The sequence below is a fragment of the Canis aureus genome, chromosome 19 (genome assembly GCF_053574225.1).
Source record: "Canis aureus isolate CA01 chromosome 19, VMU_Caureus_v.1.0, whole genome shotgun sequence".
NCBI lineage: Eukaryota > Metazoa > Chordata > Mammalia > Carnivora > Canidae > Canis > Canis aureus.
The window spans coordinates 23,511,443-23,536,492 of record NC_135629.1 but is presented as its reverse complement, the minus strand read 5'-3'; the positions used below and the strand labels follow the sequence as shown (position 1 = coordinate 23,536,492).

The following is a 25,050-nucleotide window of genomic DNA, read 5'->3' as shown; positions in this document are numbered from 1 at the left end:
TGGCAGCCTGAAAAGAGCAGCAATAGTCTGCCAGCTACAATCTCCTGAGCTCCTGCTTATGGTTAGCCAGGCGCTGAGTGCTTTTCATGCATTGTCTCATTTCGCTCTCAACAATCATTTCATTTAATCTTCAGCATAACCAGATGCCACAGGTAGTGAATTATGAACCCATTTAACAGATGAGGAAATAGAGAGATGGAGATGTCAAGTCATCTTCTCCAAGCCATACAGGTAGGAAGTGGTTGGAACCATGATTCGAACTAAGGCCTCAAAGTTCATATTCCAAACCAAAGCGATAGAATGCCTTCCTATAATAATGATCGCGATGAAATGTAACATGCACACAATGCCATGTGGCCAAGAGGGAGGGGTGCAATGAGCTCAGCTTATGAAACAAGAGGGAGAAGGCTGCCAAGCTGGAATCCGTAGCACTGAGTGTCACAGGACACGAAATGTCTGTCCCCTTGGACAATTGAGCTGAGTTTTAAAGAATGCATGAGTTCACCAGGTAGAGAAGGAAGGAAAGCTATTCTAGGGAGAGGGCATATTAGCCAGACCAGTCCTCTTGCTAATCCTCGAGAATTTCAGAAATCGACATGCGGGGAGCTGGGTGGCTTGGCACCAAATCAGCCTGTGGCTTGTCCAACTCTGAACAGGTAGCTTTGTATCAGAAACTGGGCTCACCTTGTTTCTGAAGCCCAAGACCCTGACTATACCTTAGTTCCAGTAAACAGGTCCCTATCTTGTTTCCCACTACTTTCTGGCGACCTGCCCTGTTGCCTTCTCCCTTTCTTCCTAGGCATCTGATTACCTGCTCTCTCAATCCAGAATCCTATCTCTCCCTCAAGGGGACCATTGTAATGACTTCATATTTATGGAGTGTATGAAAAGTGCATATCATCCTTTGGGAGAATGGCTCCCCAGGCGCACACCTATCAACATGTATCACGAAGTGAAAGCAAAATCTAGGGCTTCTTGTGAAATAAAATGAACTCTCTCAGACTCCTAAAATAAAGACCTTTTGTTTCAGCCCCTTCTTGGCACAAGGATACTGTTTCCTTTCTGCACACTTACTGTGAATGATTTCACCAAGATTTTGTGAAGTTGAAGCCCACGGCTCAGTTTTCACCCTTGAAATGAGTTCAGGCTCTTTGACTAGGTAGGTATATGTTTCAGAGACAAACCTCCTACATCTTCATCAGTGCAACTTCTTGAGGAGAGAATTTGCTCCGAGAGGTTTCATCTCTAATCCGTGTGCTCTTCCCATTAGCTGTCTTTGTCCTTTCTTGATGGGACAGGTGTTCACCTAACCATTTAGCAACGCTAACAAAACATGACACTTGAGTCATGTGACAAAGATGGCTTGGGGAGGAGGTAGGCATGTTGGCCTGATGACAATGTGTGTGTGTCAAAAAGCTGAACCTGGGAGTTGTTTGGAATGGGCCGTCCTTCGACACTCACTTACATGTAGGTGACCGACATTTTCTTCTTGGGGCATTTACTCATTGTCATCAAAGATCAACACTATGAAGTTGGGGAGAGACTAGTTTGAGTCTTGTCCTGGGGCCCTGAGCTGACTGTTGGGCCTCTCAGTGCTCCCCCTCTTCATCTGCCCCACATCCCAGATAGGCAAGATATTTTAAATGTGTTCAGCATAGTGCATGGGTGGCATGTCGTTTAGCAGCCAATGAGTGGTGGGTGTTATTACTATGTTCTTCTTCTTCTTCTTCTCCTACTGGTGAGACATAAATAATAAAAGGCAATGACCGAACTGCAAAGCTTTTGAAAACTTTAGCAGGTGTCTTTCCTAAGTTCTTTCAAGGACACAAAATGCTCTGCAAGTGTCCATTTTGGCCCAGAATGGGAAAATGCTGTGAAACAAAAACCCTTCTGACCAGTTACAACTTGTTCTTTGCAACTGAGCACATTTCATTTTCCAGGCCTTTCTTATGTCTCAGTGATATCCTCAAAGACGGTGACTCAAGCAAGAATCGCTCCTTGCCTTTGCATTGCGAACAATGCTGAGCTTGTGACTGGCAGCCAGTGAGGGCCTCCTTCTGGGTGTTGGTCAGTCATTGTGGGTAATTTCTGGCACTCACTGTAGCTGCGGGCTCAGGGAGATTCCTATCAGATCCCAATCCCCATTCTGAGCAGGGAGATCTCTGCTTATTGCTTGTAATGACCCTGCAACATCATAGTCTCACGTTAAAATGCACGCTGAAGACGGCTGTGTAATTGAAGTGTACTGCACTTTCTCCAAGCTATTATGCAGGGCTTGTGGGAATCCCAGATGCTCCTTTCATCTCTGGGAGTGGTGCAGTCTGGGAGAACTCACCAAGGAACGCACTATTTACTTCCACAATGTGCTCCCTTGCCAGAAAGACGCTCCCTCACTTCGGAATTTCCAGGCATCTCCAGGAGAACGGGTGAGGGCCCTCCAGGTAAGCCTGTAGGAACCTGCCCTGCTACTCCACTGCCATGGTGCTGCTCTTTCTGAGTTCCCCAGGGAAGGGTTGGAGGCCCAGGAGGGTAAGGGCCTTCCTTTGACCTGTCCAAAAGGGGAGGAAGTCTTCTGCCCCAGGCAACAAGAAGTATCCAAGTGTTGATTCTTCCCATTGCAATTGCAAAAGAGCCTGCTCTTGTCCTCCATGAGCAAAGTAGGGACACAGGTTTTGAGGAGGAGGCAAGAGGGGGAAGAAAGGTGGGGTGGGGATGGTTAGGCACCATGAATGACAGAGACAAATGATGAGATCTTCCACCCAGGGCAAAAGTGAATGGGTCTGATTGAAGCCAGACAGTCCCAAACCTTCCACATTTGAAGACCATATATCACGTTATGGAGTTTTTTTTTTTCCTTCCACATTCGAAGACCATATATTACATTATGGAATTTTTTTTCCCATTCAACATGTGATTAAGGCAGACTCTGTCATTTATATCACAAAGATTGTTAACATTTACATTATACATCTTTATAGGCCGAATCCTCCAACAACAAGGTCCATTTTACGTGAGGAAAATAGGCCCACAGAGGGTGCCAAAAACCACAGAGCTAATAAATGGAAGAGCTGGGATTCGAACCGAGGAGCGATGCTATGTACTGGTTTTCAGTGGGCGGAGTGTGGCACATTTGGCAATGTTGAAGATGGTTTTTGATCACCCCGGCTTGGAGGGTGTACTGGCATCTGGGCAGCCAAAGCTTGGGGTTCTGCAACTACACCCCAGCATAGCTTCTCACGACGAAAAATTATCTGCTCCAAATGTCAGTAGTGCCACTATTAAAAAACTGTGCTAAATGCCAAGCTTTAACTTCTGCACCCTACAGTTTTTTGCACTCATCACATTACTCATTCTTTGCTTCTACCCTTTAGATGTCACTCCAAGGACAGATTACGGAGGAGAGTGAACCGGTTCCCACAAACAATGTCTGATATTTGATCAGAAAGCACACTAAGAAATATAATCCTGTAAGAAACTGGAATCAGGATTTACCACGAGTTTTAAAGGATTCTGTGTCTTTCCAGAGCTTTCATATGAATTAGGATGTTGGATGCTCCCATATGGAGGCCTCTAGCCAAGGGCCTGGAAGTTCAAGAATGGGTTATGCCACTTAGGAGGTCACAGTCAACATTAAGGCAACCAACGGTCACATTCTCTGGGTTCTGGAATATCACCCACTCAGATAGGAGTGTGGTGGGTGGCCCAGAGCTCCAGCTGACCTCACATATCTGCCTCAAAGAGCCTCTGCCCAAGGTAGGAGGAATCAGTTATTCCTCTGGGCTTCTGATCACATTCCTCCTCGAAGAGATAAACTTTCTGGTCCTCTACTTATTGTGTAAGTTACCTACTCTTTGATAATTTTAAAATAACTCATAGTTAGCCACTCACAAACATTCTAACTTCTCTCCCTTTTTTTAATCAATCCTTGCATTAAAAAAAAAAAAGCTTAAGTACTGTGTTCATTGTAGGAAAATATATGTAGAGAGATTAACAAAAAGACAAAAACAAATCATTCCCGGAATCATCCTACCCAGAGATTTAACTACTGTTAACTTTTAAACTTTTTCCCTACTCATGTGTTTTACATAAGTGCAGTCATCTTGCACATGTTGTTTTGTGGTCTGCTTGAACACTGGGGGCATCTTTCTGCATTAACAAATCTCTTTTTTCACCAGTCTTTGTTTGTTTTTACCTGTTGTGTTGTATTCCATATATTTGGCTTTCTTAAAAAAAAAAAAAAAATCAGGTGGAATGATGGGGATCCACAGATTACAGTCATTTTTTTTTTTTTTTTTTTCACAGATTACAGTCATGATACTTCCTTAACTCTTTTTAAAGGCTGAGTGTTCCAGGACCAGGCCAGAGGGTGCTGAAAGCACTTTCAAAGTTCATCAAAGGCTCCATGTTTGCAGCAACTTTGGCAGAAAGGTAGCAGTTTCCTTCCACCCTTCATATTTCTATAGAACTCTCCAAGTAATGCAGGGAGTCCTCAGCCCTGAGTGTCACAGACAATGCTTTAGGGGGACCTCTGAGTGGTCCCTTACCTAGGGACCACTAGGTCTCGGGCATAGCAGAGGGGATCTGGAAAAAGGGGTAGGAAAAGGGGCAGGAGAGGGAAGACCAGAATGGATGGGGGAGTGGGAAGCAAAAAGTAGTTAGAAGAATAAGGGAGTAAAAGACCCCGAGAATGCTGCTTTGTGTGGAGCTGGGTGGTACCAGCCTGAGCCACCTCCGCCTGCCCTCCCCCGAGGGAATGGGAGCTTTTCCAATGAGGTCACGCCAAGGCCCTGCTCTCTGATTTAAATGCTTGCGTGTTCACTCACTATCAAGCTTTTCCAATGCTCACATCTGGGCTGCATTACCAAAGAGGCCCATGTGTTTGCAGAAGATAATTTACAGCAGCAAATAACAACCCCCCCGGCCTGGAGAAGTCCCCCAGCAACCTGGGGGAGTTTGGACTCACATGGAAATGGAGAATTGGTTCAATGAATTATGGTGCTTAAATAAATTATGGGGCATCTATCCACTCAGGTGTCACAAGCATATTTAGCATGTATCACTGAGCTTTTGTAACTGAAGAAAAGACAAAGGTTTAATCCTGAAGTTCATAAAGGGAACACTAAGTGCCCTTCACCTTTAGTGTTTTCTTTCTTCCATGCAGAAGTGGTGTGTGTTTCTGAGCTGCTCCCTGCACCCTGGGAGGAATTAACCAAGAGAAAGTCATCCCCCCACCCAGATCTGCACCCCGGTGTTTAGCTCAGGACTCCGTGAGACAATGGGCATCAAATATTTAGCCCAGTGCCTGCCACAGGGTTAATGTACATATCAGTAGAGAGAAAACTTGAAAGCAAAACTATATGGTTTTTTACTTTTTCATAAACACTACAACTTGAAAAAAATTGATATTTTCTTATATTTTTATAGCATTTTGCAAGATCACTTTCTATCCTGATGTCTGTTTATTTGTCACAACCAACTTCAACAAGACTGCATTTACCATCTCTAGTGCATTGTATCAGACTCCGGGCGCCAGGAATGTGGGGGATTTGGGGTTTGGAAGGGTATGATTGTATAGTTTGAAAAATTCCTAGGATGATTCAGATATGCACCCCCTCTCCCTGTGAGGAAACACTGAAATGCAATGTACTAAAAGAAAAAAATCTAATCTCTTTTATTAAAGTGACCAATTGTTCACTGTAAGAACACCATAACTTACTGAACCTAATCTTCATTGTTGGCATTTGGATATTTTTAACCTTTTGCAGTGAAAATAGCCATGATGCACATCCCTGTAATGTGCTACCACTGTAGGGAATCTTTTGTCATTGTACATTAACTACTTTGTGACTGTATCTTGGTGACTCCTTTCAATTGGAATGGGTAAGTCGCAGGGATGAAAGGTACAACATAGACATATAGTCAATGGTAATGGCATTTTATGGTGACAAAGGGTAGCTACATTTGTGGTGAGTACAAGATAATGTACAGGGTCCTCAAATCACTATGTTGTATACGTGCAACTAATGTAACATTGTGTGTCAACTATACTTAAAAAAAGAAAAAGAGGTCCTGGACATTTCCAGAGGCTCCTGTAGTGACCAATATCCAAAAGGAATCAAAAGCTATCTTTAAAAAAAACTTTGAAAGGGGGTGTGTGCTTCTGGGTAGCTCAGTTAAGCATCTGCCTTCAGCTTACGTCATGATCCCAGAGTCTTGGGATTGAACCCTACATCAGGCTCCCTGCTCGGTGGGCAGTCTCCCTCTCCCTCTCCCTCTGCCTCCCTCTCCCCTGTCACGCTTTCTCTCACACACAATCTCTCTCAAATAAATAAATAAAATCTTTTTTTTTTTTTTTAAAGCTATCTTTGGTTCTACTCTTCAATGACTAAAAGTATAGCCAACACAGGTAACTTCAAGGGTTGTTGGTGGTGTCTATTGGGATGTAAGTCTCACCAATGGTTCTTTTCTCTCAAAAGAAGAGGCTAGAAGCCCTCTGAGAGACACCAGACTTCACAGGGGCACATATAACCCCCTTCTTTCATAAGGCCTCCAAAGAATGACATTCCACTGAGTGACCTCCATCAGTTCACTTAATTCTTTGTGTGCTTTTGCTTTATCATCTCTTTAATTAAGTTGGAGTTAACAACAAGTACTTAATTGGAATAATAACAAAGACTATTATGATCTCACTATACTGTTGGGAAGAAAAATTAAGTGAATAATTAAGAGCTCGATAAGGGTTTTAAACATACAAGAAGTTAAGGGAAAGTCATGCCATGTGATTACGGGACACTCTCGAGATAACACTCAAGTAAGTGCTGAAACTCATGGAACAAGTAGCAGGCTACTTGGGCATCTCAGGAACCTGCTTCCAGAAGATAGGGCTGCCTTATGAATGACTGAATAGAAGGGAAGACAGGTTTTCTTCCCTGGTATTTTGAGACCAAAACTAGACTAGATATCAGGTGTCAGAGAACAAGTTCACAGAGAACTAAATAAATGGTATCTGTTAAATTCTCCAAAGACAGAGGATTTTGCTGACTAGTTACTAAGCTGCATAAATACTGCACGTGAGTGCAAAGACAAAAATGCAAGGATCTTAACCACAGCCTACATTAAAATATACATAATTGGAAACAGCCTAAATGCTTCATAGTAAACCAGACCTCTAAATTATGAAAGTGTAAAAAAATAAAGTGGATTTTTAAAAAAAATATACACAAGGAGAAATCTCCAGGATAAAAACAAAGTAAGTCACCAAGCAATGTGTCATCCTTATTTTTCTGTAAGAAGGGAAGGTGTTGGGGGATGGAAGGGAGGGAGGAAGGCTGGAGGAAAGTAAGTTTATATAATATGAAATGTTTACAGTGAAAATATATTTTTTTGTGAAAAAAAAACATTGATATATGTTGAGCCTTTTTTTTCACACACAAGATTAAAATTTCTCTATGCTCTGATCCCTGCTTAGTTACTAATACACACTTTTTCCTACTGGTTGTTAGTTTGCGTTTGCCTTTTTCTCCCCTTTCTACAAACACAAGCACTTACATCATACTCTTTCCAGGAAAACTCCTGTTTTTCTTTAGGATTTCCACACATTTCTTCATATCAGCTATGCTCCTGGACAAATCACCATTTATGCTACCTCCTTTCTGGGTTTCAAAAACATGTTTTCTAGTGGTATGAAAGAAATTCTAAGCAAGCTATCAGAACAAAAAGCAAAAAAAAAAAAAAAAAAAGAAAAAAGAAAAAAAAAGAAAAAAAATTGAGGATTGTCAATACTTTATTTCCTGCGTGAGGAGCAGTTATTGACAATCATAACTCATAAAAAAGATTCTTAAAAAAAGGGTAGGATCTCTTACTCCATACTTTTGGATTTCATGGAGCAGACTGAAGTTTAAAAAAATGTGTAAATCAACATGATTTTGCCAGTTAATCACAGTAAAAAAAATTCCAAAAAAGAAAAATAAGAAGCTTCTACAACTATGTCATAAAACAAAGCTTGCTCTTCCTTCCTTCCTTCCTTCCTTCCTTCCTTCCTTCCTTCCTTCCTTCCTTCCTTCCTTCCTTTCTCTTTTTAAGTAAGCTATCAAAATTATAAAAGCATCTGCCTCTGAACTAGACTTCCCAACATGGGTCTTGAACTTATAACCTAGGGATCAAGAGTTGCACTCTGTACCTGCTGAGCTAGCCAGGAACCTCACACAAAGCATATTTCAATATCCAAAGACAACACAAGCTCAGAATACAGAAACATTCTTTAGGTTGATCTAGCTTGATGAAAACTTATTTAGATTCCTGGGAAATCTACTACCTTAGCTTATTTTATCATATTTGGCTTCAGACAAGGAAAATAACTTATCATGAAATTTATCATCAAATTCAGGTAGCGAGGAAAGCTGCTAGTGCACAGAAAGGGGCTTTCGGCAAAATTGGTCATGTTTTATTTCTTAAGCTAGCTACAGGGACACAAGATTACTTTTTATAGCATTTTATTTATTTTGCAGGGTGAATATTTCATGTGGAAAACTATTCCCATCTTCGGCTGGCTTTAAGAAATCACTGATTGAGTTGAATGCATCCATTTCTGGAGAAAATATGTATGGAGGCCTACAGGTGTGGGTAAGTGGCTTGCCCAAGCAGAGCCAGAGAACAAGTCAAGGACTCCTTACATCCTTCTCAGCAATTGCTCTGCCTGCAAGCTGAATTCAGATTTCTGCACTGTTAAGATAATTCTTTCCATGAGCGTTTGTTTGCATTTTATCTTCAATTCAAGCTAAGGCGTGAAATTGTATAAAATTCAGTTCTTGCCACAGTCTCTAGGAAACCTTCATACATAACATGTAACAGTAAATGTTTGCCATATTTCAAATTATAAAAATCCTAAAAGTATACTGAGTTGAAAACAGCCTTATGTATTAAAACAAACTACCTATGCTTTTCAGCTTTAAATTGATCCAAGGACTTTGAGGAATAAAGGAAGATGGTTCTATCCTTCATCTTCAAAGAAAACAGTTCTACACAGTATCTATAGCAACTTAGTCTCCAGACTAAGACAGTAGAGAATCTTTTTCATGTAATAATGTTTTGATAGGTCTATTCTTTTTTTATTCTCTATCTGATCACCAGAATTTTTTTTTAAAGGGAGGTGGGAATGCTGGATGTTTCTATGGATACATACCTTACAGCAAAGTGCAAGATGGTGGCACCTGGTTTCTTGGGCAGATCATGGTCAAGAACTCGGTGATCTAACTGTAGCCAGTTCTGCTGACCTCTATGAGGGCAAAGCAAAGAAAAAGGATTAAACAGGAGGTCAAGGCAAGCTTCAATAACACACAGTGTTGGCAAGACTGTGGCGAAACAGTTACTGTCATACATGAATGGTAGGCATATAACCTGTTACAACTAGTAATGAGGCCAATTTAACAATTACTACCAAAGTTATAAAAGCATCTGCCTCTGAAGCAGACTGTCCACTTCCAAAAATTTACCAAGGTAAACTTGACATGCGAAAAATGGCCTATATATAAAGTCCCATACTGTAGCATTGGTTGTTAATAGCAAAAAGGCTCAAAACTACCTATAAGTGTCCAACATGGTGTTGCTTAAAAAGTTAATTTAAACTGAGCAGCCGGCCATACAAAAGATGGAGGGTATCTTTACAAACTTGTTTTGAACAACTTCTAAGACATGATGTTAAATGGAAAAACAAGGTGCCTAAAAGTGAGTACAGTATATTAAAATTTAAAAATATACACCCACACATAAATAAAATATCTCTGAGAGGATAAACAAGAAAGTGAGAACACTGGGTGCCTCTGGAGGTAAAAACAAAACAAAACAAAACAAAAAAGAAACTAGGTGAAACTTAACATCTTAATCTTTAAATTCTTTGAAAATATGATATCTGAAATATTTTACATAGTCAAGAAGGGAGAAACCCCTGGTTTTATGAAATCAGACAGACACAGATAACAATAATACAGCTTTCTCAAAAGTACAGGGTCACTATTCTCTGAGTGCTGTTTCTATACCATATATTATGGACTTCCTAATATTTGAGCATGTATTTGTTTATTTACTCAAGAGCCCCAGCAAATTCATGACTATAAGCAGTTCTCCTTAAATTTTGACCTCTGAGGGGTCCAAAGGATTGATGATGCTATGACTTGGGATTGTTTTCAGGACCTTTCTAAGGGTGTCCAACCAGTTGGTCTGTTTTATTTTCACTATTATTATTTTTAGATTATTTTTTTATTTACTCATGAGAGATACAGAGAGAAGCAGAGACATAGGCAGAGGGGGAAGCAGGCTCCCTGCAGAGAGCCCAATGCAGGACTCGATACCAGAACCCTAGGATCACAACCTGAGCCAAAGGCAGGTGCTCAACCATTGAGCCACCCAGGTGCCCCCAGTCGGTCCATTTTATTTTATTTTTTTTTATTTTTAAAGATTTTATTTATTTATTCATGAGAGACACAGAGAAAGAGAGAGGCAGAGACACAGGCAGAGGGAGAAGCAGGCTCCATGCAAGGAGCCCGTTGTGGGACTTGATCCCAGGACTCCAGGATCACTCCCTGGGCCGAAGGCAGGTGCTAAACTGCTGAACCACCCAGGTGTCCGCAGTTGGTCCATTTTAAATTGTATATTCCTGGAAGGCATACAGTCTATTTTGCTTGTTTATGGAAAGCTTAAAAACATGCCAAAAGTAGTTGAGTATCATGTTATAATAAACCTATAATGAGAAGATATTTTCTAATCTTTTTTTTAAAAAGATTTTATTTATTTATTCAAGAGAGACACACAGAAAGACAGACAGAGACACAGGCAGAGGGAGAAGCAGGCTTCCTGCAGGGATCCTGATGTGGGACTCGATCCTGGGATTTCAGGATCACGCCCTGGGCCAAAGGCTGATGCTAAACCACTGAGCCACCCAGGGATCCCCTCCATCTTTTTTCGTCTCTAAATAGATAATTAAAAAAAAAAAAAAAACTCAGAAAACTCTAAACAGTATTCATTATAAGTAGATAGGAAAAGTGGACATAAATAATAATAATAGTAACAACAATAATAATAGCAGCTACTCTCTGCCAACTGAGCCGAAACTTTTTATGTATTAAGGCTGTATTTTATAATAAGGTTGCAAAAAAAGTGGCAGAGCCAAGATTTGAGCCCAGACCTGGACTATAGGATTTTGTATACAGGAGACTAGAGGGTTGAATCAGCTTTTATAACTTTTGGCTGAATCTATCCCTTACTAGTCTCAACACTGGAAAAAGTGTGTCTTTGTTTCTGCAGTTATAAGATGAGGCTTCCAATACCTGTCCCTAGCTTTCCTAGGAGGAATATTATAAAGATACATAAACTGATACAAATGATCTAAGGGGTAAGTTCTTAGAAATACTGTTTGTTTAAAATATATATATTATATTCCAGTATTAGAAATACTATGATACTGTAAATACTGTATTATAAACAGTATTAGAAATACTGTTTGTTTAAAATATATGTATTAAATAATATAAATAAATATATATATTATATATATTTTAAACAAACAGTATTGGGGGCTAGAAGGTAAGAGATTCTCCAGCCGTATTTCATCCAGTTTAGAATTGCTGATTAAAAGACATATGCCAATTTCAGACATGTTCAAATATGTGTCTTAAAGTCCATAAAATAGTACAAAGAAAGTTTTCTTAGGGAATATGAGACTAATTTGGAATCACTCTTCTCGCTTTTATGTAAGAAAGATATGGCATTATAAGAGCACAATGTATATTTACATGAACTTGCATGAATAATGTCCAAGAATGAACAAAACAAGTACTATAATAACAGATATGGCATCAATCAATTATATTAGCCAAAGAAGCACACTAAAACACTATTATACATGGATGAAATTCTTATCGTTCTGGAGGGGTACAGAGCTAATTGCAACATTTGGAGTAGGAAGGTAATCAAAAGGGATTGGCTTACATTATAATACTATTTTTTTTTTTTTGTAAAAAGACATTCATGTATTTGTACCATAAAATTAATTTTTAAAAGGATAAATTAGAAATTAGATTTAAAAAATCCATCCAGAGTGACACCTGGATGGCTCAGCGGTTGAGCATCTGCCTTTGGCTCAGGTCATGATCCCAGGTCTGGGGATGGAGTCCCGCATGGGGCTCCCTGCAAGGAGCCTGCTTCTCCCTCTGCCTATGTCTCTGCCTCTCTCTCTCTGTCTCTCATGAATAAATAAATAAATTCTTAAAAAAAAAAAAAAGCTAAAAATCCATCCAGAGGTGCCTAGCTGGCTCAGTTGGAAGAGCACCAGTCCTTGATCTTGCAGTCATGAGTTCGAGCCCCACATTGGGTGCAGAGATTATTAAAATAATAATAATAATAATAATAATAATAATAATAATAATAATAAACCTTAAAATAAAACAAAAAACTCATCCATAATCTCACCAAGACAAAATTAGAAGAACGAAAAATTGAAAATTACCCATAACTCTATCACTGAGATATAAAGTTAACGTGTTCTTTTATATAGTCTTTGAGACAGATTAAAAAAAAAAAAAAAACAATGCTTATAACCTGCTTTTCTCAAGTTTTTCCATCAGCAAATATAGTAGATCTAATCAATATCTCAAAAAGACAGTTGCTTCTCCACATTCACTTCTATCAAGCTGTGCAGGTCAACCCTAAAGCACGCTTTTTTTTTTTTTGGACTAGAATGTATCAGTCAAGAAGCCCATCATCTTACACCCATCAAATGGGATAAGGATCAAAAGTCACAATTGTATTGTGAAATCTACTTTTTTTTTTTTGTAAACAAAGCTTATTCAGCAAAGCCTTTCAAAACAAGGAAATTTTTAAAAAATGAAGTGGATTGTAGGGGATGGAAATCATTTTGGTGAACTTCAGGGCTGCTGCCTCAGGAGGGCGAGACTGCCCTCTAGAGGTGAAATACTGCCTCTGCACGCAGACCACCAGGAGGTACTTCCAAGTGTAATCTCAAGGAACTCTACCCTTCCATCCAATAGGACCGTGGATTTATTTTTGTTGGTCACCACCACTACTTTTCTTATGTAACTGCACAATTCTATTTTTCCATTTCTCTTCTTGGCCTGTGGCATGGGGCATAGACAGTAGCTAGCCAGTTTCATTGACAAAATGCCCCCTTCAGCTTTGCTTTACTCTGTTGGGAGAAGTTCACCAAAGGCAGACGGCTGATGTGGCATCTAAGTTGGAAATTCAATTCAGACAGCATCCTGGGAGGGATCTGACTCAGTGGTTTTACTGGGGGCGGGGGAAAGGGAGTGCTGAAAGAAAATACTTTCCAAAAATATTTACCAGACAAAGAAAAAAGAGCTAGGCTTGTGACCAAGACATTCCAAGGAGACACCCTTAGACAGAAGCAATTTTCCAGACCTGTTCCCCAGAAAGGTGGAAATGGCCAAGTCTTCCCTCCCCCCTCCCAAAGCCCAGCTCCTACTTCTTCTGAAAATAAACACAGCTACAGCCAGAAGACACCTTCCAAACTGGTCATAATTCAAAAATAGACTCTGCTGTCACTTTGCAGGGGAGTACACCAAAGACAGTTTGGAGTCAGGCTTCTTGGAAAGACTATAACCATCAGCCACTGTCGCCAAAAGAGAGAGCCGGAGGAGATGTTTGACTGAGATATTCTTTTCCCAGTAGGGGATTTAGAAAGAAATCCCAGAGCAAAGGAGGGGGAGGTGGCCCAAGGCATTAAAGGAAGTCATTCATATTATTCCTTTTCTATCTGAAGAGAAGGTCTTACAGCTAAAGGACTGATTTATGCACTGTTTGGTTATGCTCACCTGATCTGAGAGTTTTCCCAGAAGCCATCCACGTGGCCAGGACCCCCCTTTCCAGCCCATCACGAACCTTGTAGCCTGGGGAACTTACAACACCAGCCATAAATCATGTAATTCCTGTGCATAACATCCTACTGTGGCCTAGGTGCTCCCCCATCTACATGACACACAGGGCTCACCTATGATCTTGTCCCTCTCATATCTTGCCTCACCATCAGGCCGGGCTCCTCACCACTGGACACATGCACCATATTCATCTCCATGCTTCATGCACTGGGCCACAATATGAGTCTTCCCTGGAATGTCATCTCCCATTCCTCTCCCCTCCACCTCAAGTCTACCTGCCCTTCTCTGTCCATCTGTAGTTACCGGCTTGTGCAAATTCCACTCTAGCCTTCTGTTAGCCCCCCTTCTGGACACTGGACTCACTGCTGGTGTCCAGCTTCCTTTTAGCCTGTCTAAAAGGTGTAGCTTCCTTTTAGCATGTACCTGTGCTATACCCACCCTAACTTAACAGTAAATACTACTGGCACCCTATTACGTGTGTCTTACGTAGTCTTCATTGTACAGAGGTACAATTATTATGCACAATGTACCGATGAGAACACTGGTGTATCAGAGACACTCCACAATCCTATAATAGCCACTCTCTGCCTCCCTCTCAACCCTTAACATGTACCACTTTCCTTCTTACTCTCTATATTCTAGTCATATCGGATTTTTACTAAAAGACACAAAATAGAAAAAACCCCAAAGCCAAGCTCAGTCTCACTTCAAGGCTTTTGCACTGGCTTTTGCCTGGAAAGCCTCCCTATACTTTTGCCGAACTGGTTGTTCCCTTTTATTACACATCACCTTCTAGAAGCCTTCCTTGTCCATCCTATCTTTTTTTTTTTTTAAAGATTTTATTTATTTATTCATGATAGTTACACAGAGAGAGACAGAGAGGCAGAGACACAGGTAGAGGGAGAAGCAGGCTCCATGCAGGGAGCCCGACGTGGGATTCGATCCTGGGTCTCCAGGATCGTGCCCCAGGCCAAAGGCAGGCGCCAAACCGCTGCGCCACCCAGGGATCCCCTGTCCATCCTATCTAAAACTGCCCCCCCGCCCCGCTTTTCTTCATCATGTTCTTTTTTTTTTTTTTAAAGATTTATTTATTTATTCATGAGAGACACACACTGAGAGGGAGAGAGACAGAGACACAGGCAGAGGGAGAAGCAGGCTCCCTGCAGGGAGCCCGATGTGGGACTCAATCCCGGATCCTGGGATCACAACCTGAGCCGAAGGCAGATGCTCAACCGCTGAGCCACCCAGGTGTTCCTCATCATGTTCTTCTAAGTGCTTATCATTTCAAATAATTTCTTGTTTATCTATTTGCTTGTTCTGCTACACCATACCACTGCAACATAAGCTCCATGAGAACAAGAGCCTTGTCTCTGTTCTACACAGCTAAATCTCTAGGACCTAGAACAATACCTGGCATTTGGGGAGCACTCAAGAAATATTTTTTTAGTGAATAAATAACTCTGATATTCATGTTTTTAGCCTCTATCCTATGTGATCTCTCTAAATTACAGTGTTTATAGCACTTAGAGTTCAACCATATAGCTTAGCCATTATGTATTTTAGGTTTTAAAACTTAAACCTTAAACATAAAACTTATACTGTTTGCAACTGTTGCGTTCACAGTTACTTTCAACCCTGTGTGTGTGTGTGTGTGTGTGCGCGCGTGTGTTTCATCACTGATTTACTTGAAATAGCCTTGTCTTTCCAGCTAAGAGCACGTGGGCAATGGATGCCTGCGTTTCCTATTTCATCCAGCAGAGGACTGATCAGACAGGGTCTCAAATAGTTGTTGGGTGAACTGATAACTTTGTGATTCAGAGTGAAGTGGGTGATGTCTGGTGTACTTTTTTTTTTTTTTCCTGGTTTGTCACATCCTATTCAAGAAGCATCCTGGGTCTGGGATCAAAGTTTTCAGGTTTTTCTGTCTCCTGACAAGTGACTGCCTCCTTTTGCCCAGCCCTTATCCCAGCCCATGGACATTTCCCCTGGGGAATCCTATGCTTGTGGCTCACTCAAGCTAGAAATAATCAGAAGTAAGGTGTTAAAAAAAAAAAAAAATTTAACCCTTTGTTGAGATTGTTTCCTGTGGGGTTAAACTAAAGAACTGAAAAAACATTTACACTGGGAGAGTTACAGAAAGAATGCTGGGTAATAAGCCAATGTATTTTGTGTCTGGAATGCATTTTCTTGAATTTAAATATTGGAAGAACTCTTTGGATATTATCCCCACAAAGAGGAAAAATTCCTCTGATAATCTATCAAGCTGCAAATAATGTAGACAAATTGGACTATCATAACACACACACACACACACACACACACACACACAGGAAAGAACTGGTAAGACCAAACACATTTTTTTCACATGGAGTTTTAAATTCTTATGATTTTATTGTTATATACATGTCTCATTTCACTAAGCATTTAAATCCCTGATAAACTCATATAATGTCCAAGCTGGCATAAAAAATGTAAGCAGAAGAAAAAAAAAAGATGTAAAGAGGTAACATAAAATGGGCCTAGGTGGAAGTGGAAAAGTTCTTTCTGGATTAAAACTATAAATATATTTTTCAAGTGGGCCACAGATTTGCCTTTATTTTTTAATATATTTTTTATTTTTAAAGATTTAATTTATTTATTCATGAGAGGCACAGAGAGAGGCAGAGACACAGGCAGAGGGAGAGGCAGGCTCCCTGCAGGGAGTCCGGTGGGGGGCTTGATCCTAGCACCCCAGGATCACGCCCTGAGCCAAAGGCAGACGCTCACCCACTGAGCCACCCAGGTGCCCCTATTTTTTTTAAAGAATACATTTGCCTCTAAACTTTTTGCTACTAATACCTAAAATATGAATTTTCTTTTCAAAACACAAGTGGATGACAATCTAGTATTTCTATCACTGATACATAACTATGGTACAAAAAATGTGCAGATAGGCTACTAAGACTGATGACCTCATTACAATAGATTTCTAAAACATTAAGACAATATTTATGTTTAAAGAGATCAGTGGGGGATCCCTGGGTGGTTCAGCGGTTTAGCGCCTGCCTTTTGCCCAGGGCGTGATCCTGGAGTCCCGGGATCGAGTCCCGCGTCCGGCTCCGGCATGGAGCCTGTTTCTCCCTCCTCCTGTGTCTCTGCTTCTCTCTCTTTCTCTATCATCAATCAATCAATCAATCAATCTAAAAAAAAAGTGATCAGTTTTCCCTTTCTTCTCCCTTTGCAATAATCCCAGGAGAGAAATCTTGTATTAAGTAGTCTTTAGGCAGGAAATGTTCTAATTCTTGGAGCATTCCCCCTTGGTGCTGATTGTGAATGATTAGTAAGCAGGTAGTCCACACGAAAGGTAAACAAGTAAAGATTATTAAAACACTCACGTGTCATCAGCAAATGTTATTCCAAAGTACTCCTTTTCTTTCAGGTTGAAATGTGAGGCCACAAGGTCCAGCAATTCTCTTGATAAAAGTTTGGGCTGTTAAAATAAAATGTGATCAGAAGCAATTTGGCTGCCTTACTCTCTTATTGCTACCACCCTTCTCTGCCCCAAGTAGTTCAGAGCAGCTTTTGTTTGTTTGTTTTTAAATATATCCGCCCCCTTTTGCTGCTTAGGTTAATCGACTATGCATGTTCCAAGAGATTGGAAAGAGGAAGAAATCTTAACAGGAACATCAATGAGATCATCATTTTCATGTATTTGCAATCAGTCCAGTATCTTATTTTTTCCCCTAGGGGAATAGGGACGATATTTTGGAAAAAAACTCTTTTATATGTAGTATGGTGCTAGTGACCAAGACAAAGAATATCAAACATGTCACCACCTGGATTGTAGGAATAACTGCTTGGTGGGGGCCAGCTGAAAAGGCTGAAGACCTAAGGCTCTGGGGTCACAGGTAAAACTACTACTCTACTCCTGGTTACCACTTACTGTGCTGAACTCCTTCTATATATTGTCCCATTTTGTCCTTATCATGAGCCTATGAGATAGGGGTTCTTATTGCCATTTTAGAGATGAGGGGGCCAAAGTCAAAGAAAAACTAGATCCTTGGCTTGATGTTACAGTTAATAAGAGCAGGGAATTGAACCTGGTTCCGTCTGATTCCAAAGCTGAAGCTTTTCATTTCTCTCTAGAGATGGAGTAATTTTACCCATTGTATAGATGATTGTCACCAGTGTTTACTAAGCACTGAGTTAGAAGAAGGATCTAATCTATGAGCTTTTGAGAAGCACTGGGCCTGGTGGCAAGAAGCCTGGATTGGAATCAGGGGGAGCATCCAGAGTGAGAGTGGATGCCTGACTTGCAGACGCAGGAAGGAAAGGGGGATACCTAAGAGGGCATTTACTTGGACTCTTTCTGAACTTAGAGTCAAACAGCTTAGGGCTCATTATGGTGCTTTGAGAGCTGGATGTTTGCTATTGGGGAAGAAAGAATGGTCATAATTTTTTTAAAAAAAGAAGAAGAAAAAAGAAACAAACAGGCAGACATCTAGACTAAGAGGTCTACTCTGGTGAAACACTGTTGACTCTGCTATTTTCATTCTAATTGAGGCCTTTGCAGAGTGGGTGAGAACTGAGCCTCAGAAGGGAGAATTTAGATTTTGGTTAAGGGAAAGAGTTTGAGCTGTAGCTACTGTTGTGGCTATCAGATGGAATTTCCCCAATTTTTTTAAGGTCCTTGGTCCACAGTGTTGGGTAAATAAAGAGAGAAGGATCAACAATTAAAATACCACCAATCAAAAAAAAAAAAAAAAAAGAAAAGAAAACCCCAAAACCCCCATTCATATACTCCCATTTATTCTACAGAAAGATTTCATTCGCAAATATAATCTAGCTTGATTCCAGCCATAATTCTATGAGGAAAACTAAGCATTCTCAATCCCAGTTCACAGCTAATGAAGTTGGGTATTTAACATGGACAATGTCATGTAGCAGAAAAGTGGCAGGATGCAGATTTGCAGCTCCCATTAGCCCTTTAAGGAAAACATGGTGCCTGGTTTACCAACAAGAGGTTCAGAGACGTCAAATCACTTCCTGGGGGTTCACACAGCTACTGAGTGTCGGAGCTGAGATTGGATCCCAAGGGTCTAAAACCCATGTCACCAGGCTATAACTACTCTTACATGTAGATCAAGTTTTCTGACTTAGAAGCTGTTCTTTGGCCCCTTAAACAATCCCAAGTCATTGACACAGATAAGTGAGTAACCTGAAAACAGGCTCATGGAGGGAATCAGTATAGGCTATCCCTGTGTGGGCAACACTTACCTGAACCAGAAGCTCCAGTCTCCTATCATCCAGGAGGTGTACCTGGCAGTGCCTGCCTTCTGTCATCTGTGGGGACAACACAAGAGTGGCATCAGGGCTGGGGCTGGGCTGGCAAGCAAACCCTTGAACTCAATTTATAGTTTATTTCACATATGATATAGTCAAGAGTAAAAATGGCTTCAGTTGGGTTAATCGATAGCCTTGATCATAAACAGACTTACTACATGGAATTAGCTCTTGAATTAACCAATCAATTAGTTAATTTGCTCGTGGATTTAAAAGAAGAAAAGAAAGAAAAGCAAAGACAACTCAATATATTGAAAAAATAATGTCTATATAGTGCACACAAGATTATACTACAAAAAGCTAGTTTCCTTCCCAGAGGAAACTACTATATTTTTCATTGAGTCAATATTTAATTTTTTCAAATAAAAATGCCTAGACTCATTGATGTATTTTAATAAACACAAACCATGCATAATTATAAAGGAAAACATATAACATTAGAATTAAAATTGAAAGTCTTCATCTTTGAAATTTCTGTCCCTTTTATAGTATATCACTACTGTAATTAAGAACAGTTAAGATACACAGTTAAGGGGCAGCCCTGGTGGCTCAGCAGTTTAGCGCTGCCTTCAGCCCAGGGCCTGATTCTGAAGACCCGGGATCGAGTCCCATGTCAGGCTCCCTGCATGGAGCCTGCTTGTTCCTCTGCCTGTGCCTCTGCCTCACTCTCTCTCTCTCTCTCTCTCTCTCTCATGAATAAATAAACAAAATCTTTAAAATAAATAAAGAAGAAATGCTTAAAAAAAGATACATAAAGAACGGTAAACATCAGTATATATTTCCAATCATATTCACTTTTTTATCACTTATAATACTGGGAAATATTCTTTGTAAAATATTTATTTATTTACTTATTTTTTATTTTATTTTTTAAGTAGGTTCCACACCCAGCATGAGGCTTGAACCCATGACCCCGAGATCAAGAGTCATATGCTCTACAACAGAACCAGCCAGGGCCCCCTGTAAAATATTTAAACAATGCACAGAATACAAAGAGCTCCCTTAGCTAACTCATGCTCCAAATCATTTTATCTGCAGAAATCACCATTCAGTCAATTTGAGGAGAATCCATGCAGACTGCTTTTACATGTATGTTCAGATATAAACGTGTACATATTTTCAAAATTTTCATATTAAATAGTTTGCTTTGCAATGTTATTATATTGGACATATTGTTTTGCAAATGAAACAAGTATTCTTAATATTTGTGTGTGTGTTTGTGTGTATATAACCATCCAGAAATTTCATATATGACTGTGTGTATAGAGTCTGTGTATGTGATTCTGTCTATTTATAAACACACATACATGTTATGTATATATATATATCTATATATGCATTTTCTTTTTCAACTCAAATGGAACTAGGCTATATCTTGGTGATCTTTCCATTGTCAGCACATATAGACCATCTGCATTCTTTTCAAAGGTTCTATAGTATCAAGTAATTGTGTAGACATATAATAATTTAATAGTCTCCTGCTGAGAAACACTTAGATTGCCTCCAGTCCTTCATTCTAAGCAACGTCACAGTGAACTATGCATACCCAACTTTGCCCACAGATGAGGACCTTCTGGGTCACTTTTAAAAAGCATAAGCAGCATTTTATCTCTCAGCTATTGTACCAGACTATAAGACCTGGAAACTCAGATACATATAAACAATTCAAAAACAAGATCACTCCATTACTAAGCACCAGCTATAGACTTAGTATTGTTCCAGGTATTTTATAGATACCATCTCTGAGCCGCACGGTCACCCTGTGGGATTGTGGTTACTATCTCCAATTTAACAGATGGGGAAATTGAGGCTCACAGAGGGATAAGATGTTTTCAGTGTGAAAAATACTAACAATTACATTTACATTTTTTATTAAACTTGGCTCTAAAGTTTAATAAAAAGTGTAAATGGTGAGATCATGGTTTATGGAGATGTGGCTCATAGAAACCACTGAAGTACCGTAAGAGGTGAGCGGGCAAGCTTTACTTTGTCCCACAGCCCCTGATTACATCCTTAACTCTGCAAAGCTGAGGTCAAATACACACTTCTGGTGACGAGGAGAAAAGGAACAAATATTAGTTTGTTCCTGGTACTAAGCTGGGTACTTTATGTACATTATTTCATTAAAGCTCCACAAAATCCATGATATGACAACATCCCTATTCTACAAAGAGACCGAGGTACAGAATTTATTTATCCAGAGTTATCTGAGCAAGAAAAAAGCCAAGTCACAATTTAAATTAACGTTTAGCTGAACAACACAAAAGTCATTTTTTCCCTAGAAAGAAATAAATGTGTCAGTTCAAATAACTTCACTTCTCTTGTAAAACCCACACAAACAACCCCCCAAATACATGTACTATGGAAAGAGAAAATAAAATAACAATCAAAAGATCAACTGACACAACATGCATCAAAGAAATATGGCAAAACTCATAAAATATTTCAAGTTATTGCATTGTTGCATGAGTTGCAAATAAATGAATTTATTTCCTAATTTTCAAAAAGCCTCTCCCCCCCCCCCCCCCCCCCCCGTTACACCGTGCTTTGCTCAGATTCGTGGATTCTCCTTTTGTCAACACCCGATTCCAACCTAGAGAATTAAATAGTAAATGTTTTTCTGCGGGGTCTGCAGGAGGCTCGACAAACACGGGGTGGGGGGGGGTGGGGTGGCGGCCAAGTTGGTACCACTTGCTCCTCCCCCATCAGCTTCAGGCGTCGCTGATTGGACCAGAGCAGAGACACCTGCCTCAGGCTGGGCCAATCATATCCTCAGTCCCGGGAATCTGGCCTTGAGGATGAGAGGATGAGAAGGCGGTTGCCGCAGGGGCGCGCTCACCTCTGCTGTGTGTGCAAAAAGGAAAACCATCTGCAGAGAGAGTGAAGGACGCAAGGAGCCCTAGAGGGGGTAGAGAAATCGCAACCTGAAAGGGCAAGCTTGAGAGAGTTGCTGTCAGGGTGTCTTTCTTTCTTTTTTCCTTTTTTTAAAAAAAGATGTTATTTATTTATTCATGAGACACACACACACACACACAGATAGAGACACAGGCAGAGGGAGAAGCAGGCTCCATGCAGGAGCCCGACGTGGGACTCGATCTTGGGTCTCCAGGATCATGCCCTGGACTGAAGGTGGTGCTAAAGCACTGAGCCACCCGGGCTGCCCGCTGTCAGGGTTCCTTTCCTTCCTTCCTTCCTTCCTTCCTTCCTTCCTTCCTTCCTTCCTTCCTTCCTTCCTTCCTTCCTTCCTTCCTTCCTTTCTTCCTTCTTCTTCTTCTCTTTCTTTTCTTTTCTTTTCTTTTCTTTCTTTCTTTCTTTCTTTCTTTCTTTCTTTCTTTCTTTCTTTCTTTCTTCTTTCTTTCTTTCTTTTTCTTTTTTTTCTCTTCTTTTCTCTTCTTTTCTTTTTTTTTTTTTTTCTGCTGTCAGGCTTTTTAATGTCATTCTAGTCACTTGCAGAGTCACTTGCACTGGTTTGGGTGAATTCTTGCTCTTACCTCCATGAAATACCCCTGTGTTCCTTTGGTAAATCCACTTTTTTTCCCCCCTTTCTGAAACTAACTTGAGTTAGATTCTGCTTCTTCCAACTAAAAGCATCTTCCTAAGATACCACAGGTATCTTTTAAGGATTTTTAAGGGGGGAGGGGCAGAGGGAGGGAATCTCAAGCAGACTTTATGCTGGGTGTAGAGCCTAACTGCGGGGCTCTATCCTAGGACCCCGAGATCATGACCTGAGCTGAAATCAAGAGTCAGACGCCTAATTGACTGAGCCACCCAGGCGCCCCAGATACCTAAATCAGAGAGGAAGTTTCCAAAGGATGGTCTCCCCAGCTGATGTTATTAATATGGTAAAGTCATCTATTCATAATCACTGAGGCATCACCAACAAATACAACAGCCAGGAGAAAGGCTGACATTTGGTAAGGGAGAACTGAACAAACATCTCAGTATGTAACATGGTAAGATACCACACAGGACAAGCTAGAGATGGGCAGTGCAGATGAACTTGAGGGGAAAAAAAATGCTATAGTTTGATGCCCACACTTGCACATCCATGCTCTGTATTCACTGAGCCCTTTTCTCGTGGGAAGATGGCTTCTCTGGGAGGCCAGTGTACTGATTTGATCATTGCTAGCAATTGCAAAGTCTGCCCTTGTCACTTATTTAAATCAGAGGTTGAAAGGTGGTGGGTGTATGAATAAATTCTTGCTAATGATATCAGAAATCAGAAGATGCCATTTAAGAAAAATTTAGATGGTATGATTTGGAAACACTGGGCTGGATTTCCTCCATGGCAACATTTGGCTAGCTTGGGGCACAGCAGCCCCTTCTTTAGATGGGGTTTGTGGTCTCTGCTTCGCCCAAATTTATTATCTGCCAGGTTCCTGGGAGTCACGCCATGAGAATAAGCAAACTTCTATTTAACTTCACATAGTACCAGGGAAGAGACAAAACCAACGTCAAAGAAGGGACGCCTGTGCATCAGGCCAAGTGCTTGACACTTGACCTTCATTAACATATAGTATTTCAGTTTCTATGTAAGCCTCTGAAAGGGGCGTCCTCATTTTGTGGTTTTTATTATTATTTTTTTCATTTTGGAAGGTCTTCCTCAATTCCTCAATTTAAGCAATAGGAAACCAGGGCCTGAGAAATGATGGCATTTACACAAGAGTTCTAAGCCAGACTTGGGCTCGAAATGATATTTTATCTTTTTTCTAGCTGTGTTACCTTGGAGAAGGTACGTAACCTTCCTGAGCCTCAGAAGCAATGTCCTGGTAGCTTTCAATCTGACACCCTGAGACTAAATAAACCACTTCCACAAAGCAGTCATTATACTCCTTATTTGCTTGAAGCTTAACAAACAGCTAATAAACCTTCCTATAATCCATTTATTCTCCCGTGAAAAAGAAACAAATAGAGAAAGATTACTAACCGATTTTGAAGAAGATAAGTGACAGGTAGAGTTAACAAGCCAGTTGAAAAGGACATAGCAGAAAAATTCTCCAGAGCTAATGGGAAATACATTTAAAAAAAAGAGAGAGAGGGGACTAAGAGTTCCTGCGTGCCTGGCATCCAGTTTGGCATTTTATTGTTTTTTATTTTTATTTTTAAAAAAGATTTTACATATTTATTTGAGAGAGAGAGAGAGAGAGCATGTACATAAGAGTGTGGAGGAAGGGCAGAGGGAGAAGCAGGCTCCCACTGAGCAGGGAGCCTAATGTGTGGCTCTATCCTAGGACCCAGGGATCATGACCCGAGCTGAAGGCAGACACTTAACTGACGGAGCCACCAAGGCGTCCCCCAGTTCAGCATTTTAATAACAACACCAATAATACCACTAATAGGTCCTCTCCGTATTCCAGGCATCGCACTCAGCACTTTCCATGTATTCACATATCCCACCCTGGTGATACCCACATGAGGTAGGCAGTCTCGTCTCCTGATACTACAGGTGAACGAGGCTAGAGAGATCTTGTAAATGACAAGATTTATAAATGGCAGAACTGGACTCAAACCCAAAGCCCAAGCTCTTAATCACTTAGCTGTACCCTTGCTATTCCTTATGCTCTATGGTGACAAATTGTGGGAGAGCCTGCCTACGCAGCCCATTTTCAATGGACTGGATGAGTGGGTATCAAAAGCAAAAACAAAACATCCTAAAGCAAGCATGAAAAATCATGTCAGCTGACTAGCTGTTAGAATTTAGAACTTGCAAATAGAAAGAGTCTTAGAAAGCACTTAATAACTGCTGCTCACTTAGGATATGGGGACATGAAGAAAGGGATGTGTGTAAAGTCACACAAGTAATTGCTACAAGAGAATAAAATTC

General features: G+C 40.5%; 1 protein-coding gene across 4 annotated transcripts in view; it reads right to left on the bottom strand.

Annotated features, from left to right (window-relative positions):
* FRMD4B (FERM domain containing 4B) overlaps positions 1-25,050 on the bottom strand; it is a 319,973-nt gene that overhangs the window by 99,915 nt on the left and 195,008 nt on the right. For all 4 annotated transcript variants that reach the window (XM_077858098.1, XM_077858096.1, XM_077858097.1 and 1 more), the window contains 3 exons: positions 19,161-19,226; positions 17,279-17,373; positions 9,182-9,274 (listed from right to left, as the gene is read on the bottom strand). In XM_077858098.1, coding sequence (XP_077714224.1) covers positions 9,182-9,274; positions 17,279-17,373; positions 19,161-19,226 — 254 coding nt within the window. The remainder of the gene's footprint in view (positions 1-9,181; positions 9,275-17,278; positions 17,374-19,160; positions 19,227-25,050) is intronic.